Source organism: Alexandromys fortis, unplaced genomic scaffold (assembly GCF_014885135.2).
Source record: "Alexandromys fortis isolate MF-2015 unplaced genomic scaffold, M_Fortis_MF-2015_v1.1 scaffold_0, whole genome shotgun sequence".
Taxonomy (NCBI): domain Eukaryota; kingdom Metazoa; phylum Chordata; class Mammalia; order Rodentia; family Cricetidae; genus Alexandromys; species Alexandromys fortis.
In genome coordinates, this window is record NW_026067949.1 from 22,547,697 (window position 1) to 22,557,040 (window position 9,344).

The window sequence follows — 9,344 nt, forward strand, 5'->3', positions numbered from 1 at the left end:
CCTGGTTCTCTCTTTCTACCACATGGGTTCTAGAAAGTGTCAACTCCCTTTGCTTACTCAACCATGTGGCTTACCATTTCTTTTCTCCTTCCCTGTTTTTCTCTCTTATTTCCTTCTTTTGAGACAAGGTCCTGTGTAGTCTAGGCTGGCTAGGCACTCTTAACCAAATGATTCTGCACTTTTTCATTAGCAGTAATGTCCATTTACTTATCTTCATACAGATTATCTTCAGTGTTCTATGGTGCTTTGCTTTTTTGTTTGTTTGTTTGTTTTTGTTTCTTTTCTTTTCGAGATAGGATTTCTCTGTAGCTTTGGAGCCTGTCCTGGAACTAGCTCCTGTAGACCAGGCTGGTCTCTAACTCACAGAGATCCGTCTGCCTCTGCCTCCCGAGTGCTGGGATTAAAGTGCTCCACCACCGCCCGGCTGCTTTGCTGTGTTTTAATAGTTATATTGCTTATTAGGAGCTCTGTCTTTTACTCATCTCTTCTCCCTCCCCCTTAAGTTTTGAGACTGGGTTTTTCTTACTGTCCTTGGGGCTTGTTATATAGCTTCATACTTAGGTGCCTGCCTCTGCCTCCCTAGTCCTGCAATTAAAGGTGTGCACCACCGTGCCTGGCCATCAATTTTGTACTTAGGCATTAATAATGCTTTGTGGATCAAAGGAGTATCAGATAACCCAAGACTAGAACTCCTGCCTCGTACTGAACTGTAGAAGAAAGTTACCGAGTTTCAATGAGGGTAACAGCTTTGCAGTTACCCTCACTGAAGTTGCAATGACAAAATACCGCCCTTCAGGGGTTTGTGTAAATGCTACAGCCTCTGGTTGTTGCACTCTTCATGGGTAACATGTTGGTTTTCCTTCTTAGACATTATGTTTCCATTATTAGTCTGGCAGCCTCCACTGAGAAGTAAATTATAAAATAAGGTTTAGTAGCTGGGTGGTGGCAGAGGCACAGGTACTGGATTAAGGAATCTCAATACTGGGAAGACAGAGGCAGGCGGATCTCTTGAGTTTGAAGCCAGACTGGTCCATAGAATGAGTTCCAGGACAGCCAGTGCTGTTAAATAGAGAAATCCTGTGTTGGAAAACCAAACAATAAACAAAACAAAACCAAAATAAGGCTTTGTAATCAAAGGTTTGTAGGTACTTGTTGTTAAGCAAAGGGTAATAGGTAACTTATTTACTCTGAGGAAGGTGCTGGTGGTGTCTTACCTAGCATGCCCAGAGGCCCAGGGACTGATCCCAGCACCACCACTACCCCCTTTAGAAACAAAAACAACAAAAGGAAATAACTTACAGAAATAGTAAAATTTTATGTTATCAAAATTATTGTAAGACAAATTCTCATTTTCTGGTAATAAAGTGAAAGTTCCAGGTTTAGTGATGTACCCTGAAGTACTGCATGAGTCAGGGACAGCCGGGCTCAGCACACAGTTGACTCCAGAGGCCTCAGCTTTTCTAGGGCTGTTGTCCACATTTCCTGACCTTCCTGAGTCACACTGAGATCTTTGTTAGGATAGTGGGAGGTTCGGGTTGTGGAATAATTGGATGTTTAAATCAAACCATGAAGCTCTAAAGAATAATTACTAAATTGATAGAGAAATTGAGTTTTGAAAATTTTTGTTTTTAAATTTTCATTTTTTTAAACTTTAGTTATTTGCAGATAAAGACCCTACTCTAGACCATGATTCTTTATATTGTGATTCATCATGGTAATGGTATTTTCTTGAGCTGATTTAGTAGATTCTTCATGTACTAGTAATGTTTTTTTCTCAAGGGTGAAAAAAGATTCATCTTTTTCCCCTCTGAATTGTAATATGGGGGTAATGTGGACAGATAGAAGGAGAGGTCTAAAAATTAATAATTATTTACCTAGTGTTTTTTTTACTAACAAAAGAATTGGGACAACTGCAAGAAAAACAGTTTTCTTTCTAATTTATTACCTTCTCTTTCCCTTTCAAAACTTGACTAATTGGATCCGTTAGTCCTATTGCAACATTTTTCATTTTACTTCATTTTACAAAGAAGTTTGACTGTGGATGCTCTGTAGTGGTGTTTGAAAGCACCAATGATTTCCTTAAAATTCTTAGTGGGAGAAATGAAGTATGAAGTTAATACTTGTGTTACTGCTTAAACTGGTTGCTAAAACTTGGTGTCTCCAGTTTATCACTCTTGTACATAATGGATAAAGTATTTTTACTTTACTAAAATATACATTTCCCCCACCACAAATACAAATAGTGCTAATTTTCTAAGGTACAGGAAGAGGTTCTTGTGTATATTAATCATTAATAATCTTTTTAACAAAAATATTTTGAAAAAATGAGCTACTGTCATCTCAGATAGAAAGAAGTTATGAAAGAAACCATTACCTTTTAGGATGTATAAAAGTCATGTTTTTTCATCCTGTGCTTTTATTAAAATACTGTGAGGGATAAAACTTAAAAATGTGGATTTTGAGTTATATAGTGTTTCTATACTGAAAATATATATTATATAAAATAGTAAAACTGGTTGATGGTTTTTTAGAGGTGAAAGAAGACGCTAAAGACATTAAGCAATAGTAATTCTTGCTGTTCCATCCATTTAGAAAGTGCTTATAAAAACCATAACATTTACTATTGAGTCTTTTGTGAAACTCTATCATAAATGTAAGCTTGTTACTTATTAAAATAAGGAATTCAAATAAAAACCTTGTACATTAGGAGCTTAGTTTTAAGTTGAGGAAACTGGTAAATTATGAGTGTTCAGTATGTAGACTAGTAAAATAACAAGGGAAGCATAAGGCGGTAAATGGAGACAGCTTATTTGCAGGCAGGTGAGGTAGATCCTTTAAAAGAGAATGCTCACGTAGTCACATTGGATGTTTTTTTGAATTATTGAAGGTTACTATGGCTCTTGAGGATGGGTGTCACAAGGTTATGGAAATACTTGGAGAAGCATTAAGTGCAAAACAAATAGATTTAGATAAGTTTAAAGTAAGTTTGTTATAGTCAGAAGATAGTTGTCATTGGAGTAAATGAAGCAGAAAAATAAGGCATTATAATGAAGCAGAAAAATAAAGGCATTAGCAGATTCTAGTAACAAATTTAGGCTTTTACCATGGAAAGGAATGCCTTACCTAGAGTGTTTATCATTGTAGTGGATGGTATAGTAATTTAATCAATATCTAGAGTTGTTAGGATTAATTCAAATGAGAGCTTATGACCTAAATGACTTTTACTAAACCATAGACTTTGTGATTGAGCAGAGATAGTGTAGAGGTAGTATTTTAACAGCCAACTGCAGATGAATAGCAATTCACTGAATTGGCCAAAAAGATAATTTGTCTTTAATAAAATTCTTATGAGGTTAGCAAGCAATTGTGCTCTTGTTCTAATTGGTACTATTTATTAAAACTATTGAGTTAAAATATGTTTGCTTGAAAAATTTTTTAGGTTTTAGAAAAGCATTGACTTGTTTACGAAAGCTGATAAATACGAAAAATGGGTTTTAGTTTTTTTACTAGGTAATATTTTAAAATAGACTTTCTTCTTGCTGGTATAACTAACATTTATATTTTCTGTTTATTTTTAAGACGAGCAAAAATCAAATTAAAGTAGATCTTGTAGATGAGAATTTTACAGAATTAAGAGGAGAAATAGCAGGACCTCCAGACACACCATATGAAGGCAAGTACTTTTTTCTGTATCAAAATATTGTGTGTATTAGAGCTTGTCTGAAAGATTGAGTCAGAGTTATCTTGAGCATCTATATAAAATTCATGAAAGGTAATTTTATTTGGCTTAGGGTAAGCTGCAGTTTATAAAATGATAAATTTTTACACTTGACTATTTTTTTTCTTACTGAGCTTTAGCTAATTTTTAACAAAATTCTCGAATACATTTCATAGAGCCAGGTTACAGGTTACATAGGCTAGAATTTAACATTCCATTTGTCTTATTCTCTTCTACGAAGCCGTAAAGCGTAAAGCTTCTTTCTTTATCTTGTTTTAAATTGTTTTAAAGTAGCCACACATTGTATAGCATGACAGGATTACATATAGAGTGTTAAGCCTTGAATTTAGATATACTCAGGTACCCTTGATGTGACTAGTAACAAACCTTGTTTTAACATTTTGACTAATAAGATGTTGGTTTTACTTTTAAAAGCTCCTCTCTATCATTTCTTATTTCATTTGCTCTCATTATTATATAGGTTTTTAGATACTGTTCTTTATTTAAAACTACTTGTGATTATTTTAAAACATACAAAAACAAGAAAATAGCTTTGCTGATTTTCATATTTATGTCTTTTAAAAAGCTTTTTACTTTAGAACCCGGAATTAAGTTTATGATAAAGGACAAAACTGTAGTATTTGGATTTATTAGTCAGATCTTCATTAATTGGAAATTTGGGTCATGTAGGATAACCATGACTTTTACAGTTTGCTTAATAACTGTTCAAATATTTGTTTAATAGAAAGCATATGGCCTTATGTGGTATACCTTCCTTGTAAGATCATTACATGTATTTTATCATTCAGTTTTCACCTAATCTTAGACGGTAAGTATAATAATTCCTGTTTAATAGACATATTTGAGTTTAGAGATAAGTCACTTGTCTAAGGCCACACTTCTTAAGTGAAAAAGCTGAGATTTAGCTTGCCTTTAACTTCAAAGTATATGCTTTTAAATAACTTTGCTTTTGACTAAATCAGGATTCACCAAGTATTAGAAGTGGTGCTTATGGCTTCTTTAAATGTAATACTCTCAGTAATCTGTAGTGAAGTTCAGAAAAACCCAATTTTTTTTAGTGCTTATTTAACTTTATTTTTTTATGTGCATTGGTGTGAAGGTGTCAGATCCCCTGCAACTGGATCTTCATACAGTTGTGAGCTGCCATGTGGGTGCTGGGAATTGAACCCGGGTCCTCTGGAAGAACAGTCAGTGCTCTTAACCACTGAGCCATCTCTCCAGCCCCAGAAAAACCCAATATTGTTGGCAAATTTTGTTTTCATTCAAGACCTTAAAAGATCCTATAGTATTGTTATAAATTCTTTCTTGTTTTTTGAAACAGATTTTCTTTGTAGCTTAACTCTCAGCAGGTTCTCCTTTTCAGTTTGCTAAGTGTTGGGATTATAAATGTGAGTCACCCTTGTCTGGCTTTCCCTACTCTCTCCCTATTCACCTCTGATTTTTTGAGACAGGTTCTCTTGTGACCTAAACTGTTCTTAGACTGGCATTTGTGTGGTTGAGGCTTGTTCTGAGCTCCTGCTCCTCCTGATTGCATTTTCCAGTTGCTGGGCTCACAAACACAACCCATATGCCTCGGGCACCAATTTTGAAGTGAAAAGATTATACTGAAAGTATTCCATACCTACTAGTATGTCTGGCTTGTACATGTTTGTCGTGTTCCCTCCACCCTCCAGGGTCTCTCACTATGTAGCTCTGACTCTCATGGAACTCACTATGTAGACCAGACTGGATTTGAACTCACAGAAATCTGCCTGCCTCTGCCCCACAAAGTACTGGGATTAAAACCATGCACCACCATACCTGGCTCATTTAGCTTTTTTGACATCCATTAGAAGATTTTAATAATGTCATAATAGCTTATGACAAGTATTATAATTGTGTTTTGTTTTTCTTTTATTATTTTTTTGTGGTACTTAGGATCAAATTCAAGGCCTGTGCATGTTCCCAAGCAGATATAAACTGAGCTATATCCCTAGCCTCATAATTCTTCCTGAAGTGCTTTTTGAGATAGTTCAGATATTTTTAAAATGCAAGAAATAGTATTATTATTCTAGAGCTCTGCAGCAGACTTACAGTACACAGGGACCTCTTGAGCTCAGTGAAAAGAATGTTACCTTATTAGCCATGTTTCATATGTAAACGAACTTGTAAAAAGTAGATAATATATAATTTTTCTTAATTGAGAAAGCATTCTATATTTATTAGAAACAAGTTGCTCATTTCTACAGGTGCTTCAAAATAAGACAATATTTTTAATAGCTTTCCTAAGATTTGGGGACAATAGCTTCATTGCTTGAAGAGTAGATTATTTTAAGATCTTTTTATTGTAAAAATGTTACAGCAATGTTTGAAAAAAAAAGTGCTATTTAAGTAATAAACTTTTCTTTCTGAAAATAAGCACAGGTGAAAGATTGGTCTACTGCAGAAGGCTTGATGTTTTGCAGTGGGTTTTTTTTTTTTTTAATTGTTTGTATTTTCCTTTTGCCTTTTTTTTTTTTTTTGGGGGGGGAACTGAGATAGACATTCTGACCTTAGAATTCATGGCCATATACTTGTTGGGCAAGCTCTAAGACTGAGCTGTATCTCCTCAGCCTGCTTTTATTTTTGGTCTAACTTAAAGCTAAATAAAAGTTTATCTCTAAAATATTCATTTGTATTATCATTAAAAAGCAATTTTACATATAAATTAAAAACCCAGATTGTCAAGAAAAATAAAAAATAAAATGGAAAATTCTCATATTGCATTTCACTTACTCAGCTTTCTTAATTTTCTTTCCTAAATAACTTAGTGGTAAAGAACTAAGTTATTTTGTTATTTTTGTCTAGAAGTTCTTTCAAATTTGTTGAATTTAAATGGGCAGTTCAGTAATTCTTATCAACTTTTTTTCTTCTCTTTGGAGGATGTTAAAGTTCACAATTGTTTCTCTGGATATAGTGGGCTCATGCTTGTATCCCTAGCATTTGGGGAGGCTGAGAATTGCTCTGAATTCAGGGACACCCTAGGGCACTTAAGTCCCAAAGTCCCAGATATAACTAGTCCAATGTGTTTCATCAACTTACTCCCACCTCACGAGGTAAAAAAAAAAAAGTTGCTAAATGCTTGATGATTGGAAGCTATTAATGTGCTTGCCTGTAGTTATTTATTAGGGTAGAGGAAGAGTTACATGAGTCTATCAGTTTAAGGCTAGCCTATGTAACATAATAAGACTTATCTCTAAAATAAAGAGGCATAAAACATAAATAGAATAAAAGCTATTCCTCAAAAGGTAAATAAGTTATATTGAAGATTGTTGTGTATAATGCTTATAAAAGTCCCTTAGATATTCAGTGATGGGGCCACTTGTATGACTGTGGGCCCTTGAGGTTACATTACCCAGAGTCAATTGGGTTATGATGTTTGCATAGGTGAGGTCACGTAATGATGTATATCTTATATCCATTGTCAATCAGAAATTATTGTATGTCATGACTGATCTTACAGTGATTTTATATGAAAATTGTTATATAAGACAAACGAATGTAAAATGGAGTAGAAATACCTTCACAATCTAACAGTATTTATGTAAGATATCTGTAGCTCTTAAACTACTCCTAAATTGTTTTAATCATCTAAGAAGAAAGAACTTTGTGACAAATCATAAAGCCAACACTTGGGAGTTTAGTCAGAAAAACAAGAGGATCTTCTGTGAAGAGAAGGGCCTATGTGGGCCTTACACCCTGTGTGTGCTGGAGCCACTTACTCATGTGGAGTATAGTCTGTGGTTTTGTTCTCACGTTTAGTAAACAGCTACAAAGGAAAAAGATGAGTCTACATATTTTTCAAGCCAATTACATATTGGTTTTGTAATGTATATGGTTATCTCCATATTTACAAAATTCTTTTTTAGTACTCTTTTCTTACCTGTCTTTTGTTATGACTGCTTTTCTTTATATTACACTTTTACTATATGTTCTTGATCCAGATTTCTTGTTCAATTCATATAGCATTTAACAGAGGGGAACTCTACCAAAAACATTATAAGACATAAAGAATTGGAATCAAATCTTTTGAAGACGGAGAATGATGTTGCATTTCTATAATCCCTGCACTTGAAAGGCTGAGACAGAAGAACTGCAGGTTTGAGGCCAGCCAGGGCTAGATAGTGGACAGCAGGTGTGTGTGTTGCTTAAAGAATCTAGTATCAGTGAAATGCTCTTTATTTTTTCTGAGATTCACATGCATACATTCATAATGGTGGAGAAAGGTAGATTTGGTAGGACCCCCTGATAAACTGACAACAGTTCTCTACTTAAAATTTTCAAGAACTGAATATTTGATGTTAATAATGCCAGTAGCACACTTTGTGTGACTTTTCACATGCATATGAAGGAATGTAATAGACATCTAACTTACATCTAATTCAGTAACGTAGCTAGTTTTTTTTAAATCTAGTTCATTTTCTGATTATTAGAAAAATCTATTAGTTTCATGTGTATTTGAGTAGCACCCTTTTATTTCCTTTTTTGAAAATTTATTTTTATTTTATGCGCATTAGTGTTTTGACTGCATGTATGTCTGTGTGAGGGGGTCAGGTTTCTCCCCTAAAACTGGAGTTACAGATAGTTGTGAGCTGCCATGTGGGTGCTGGGAACTGAACCTGGCTCCTTTGGTAGAGCAGTTGGTGCTCTTATCCACTGAGCCATCTCTCCAGTCTCTTATTACCTATTTTTTAATAGTGAATCTTTCATGTTAGTGGGTCATGAAATCTAGAACTGGGAGGTTAATTAGATGTAGAATTTTTTTTGGGGGTGAGAAGAGAGACAGAGACAGAAAGGAGGAGGAGGGAAGGAGAGGAGTGGAGTGTTTAAGGCACGCTAGCTTTGAATGCTCTCTCTGCTCTGTAGGTCAGCAGGGTTTGGAATCAGGAGATCTTCTAGCCTCCCCATACCATGTACTATGGCATTGTAGGATTGTGATGCACACCCAGTTAAGAGAGGGTATTCTTTGCCAGTCTCATCTCTTGCAAGACTTGCAACTTCAGTGATCCAGAACGAGTTATGGTTCACTTTGAATACTTCATTTGAGAACCTAGCTACATTTTTCTTATTTTTAGAATTTTTAGAAATGTTTGTTTAACTTGTGGTTGGTAAAGGTAACATCAGAACCAAACAGAATATTGCTTTAGGTTTATATAAATTTTTGCCAGTTAGTACTTTGTGGAATACTTTTTGTAGTACTTTGTTAGAAGAGGATAGTGTTATTTCTTTTGCCAGTTTTACGTTTTGTTCTTTGGCTTTATTTTGAAATTTTAAACAAAATATTGACATCTAATTTAGGGACAAAAGTTGATTCTTTTGTTGGAGACAGATCTTATGTAACCCAAGCTAGTCTTAAACTTTTCTATGAAGCCAAGGTTGGCCTTGAGTTCCTGGTACACCTCCCCAAACTAAACAAACAAAAAAAAAACTCAGGGTTTTTCCTACGTAGTATCGGCTGTCCTGGAACTCACTCTGTAGACCAGGTTGGCCTCAAACTCACAGAGATCCCTTTTCTCTGCCTCACGAGTGCTGGGATTAAAGGAGTGTGCTCTCTCTCTCTCTCTCTCTCTCTCTCTCTCTCTCTCTC

The 9,344-nt window shown here is 34.9% G+C and overlaps 2 protein-coding genes across 2 annotated transcripts in view; both read left to right on the forward strand.

Annotated features, from left to right (window-relative positions):
- The window catches only part of N4bp2 (NEDD4 binding protein 2), a 330,918-nt gene that overhangs the window by 63,964 nt on the left and 257,610 nt on the right, over window positions 1-9,344 (forward strand). The gene's annotated exons all lie outside the window — the stretch shown is intronic.
- Ube2k (ubiquitin conjugating enzyme E2 K) overlaps window positions 1-9,344 on the forward strand; it is a 53,768-nt gene that overhangs the window by 22,769 nt on the left and 21,655 nt on the right. Inside the window, exon 2 of the mRNA XM_050149633.1 lies at window positions 3,580-3,702. Within this exon, the coding sequence (XP_050005590.1) occupies window positions 3,580-3,702 (123 nt within the window). The remainder of the gene's footprint in view (window positions 1-3,579; window positions 3,703-9,344) is intronic.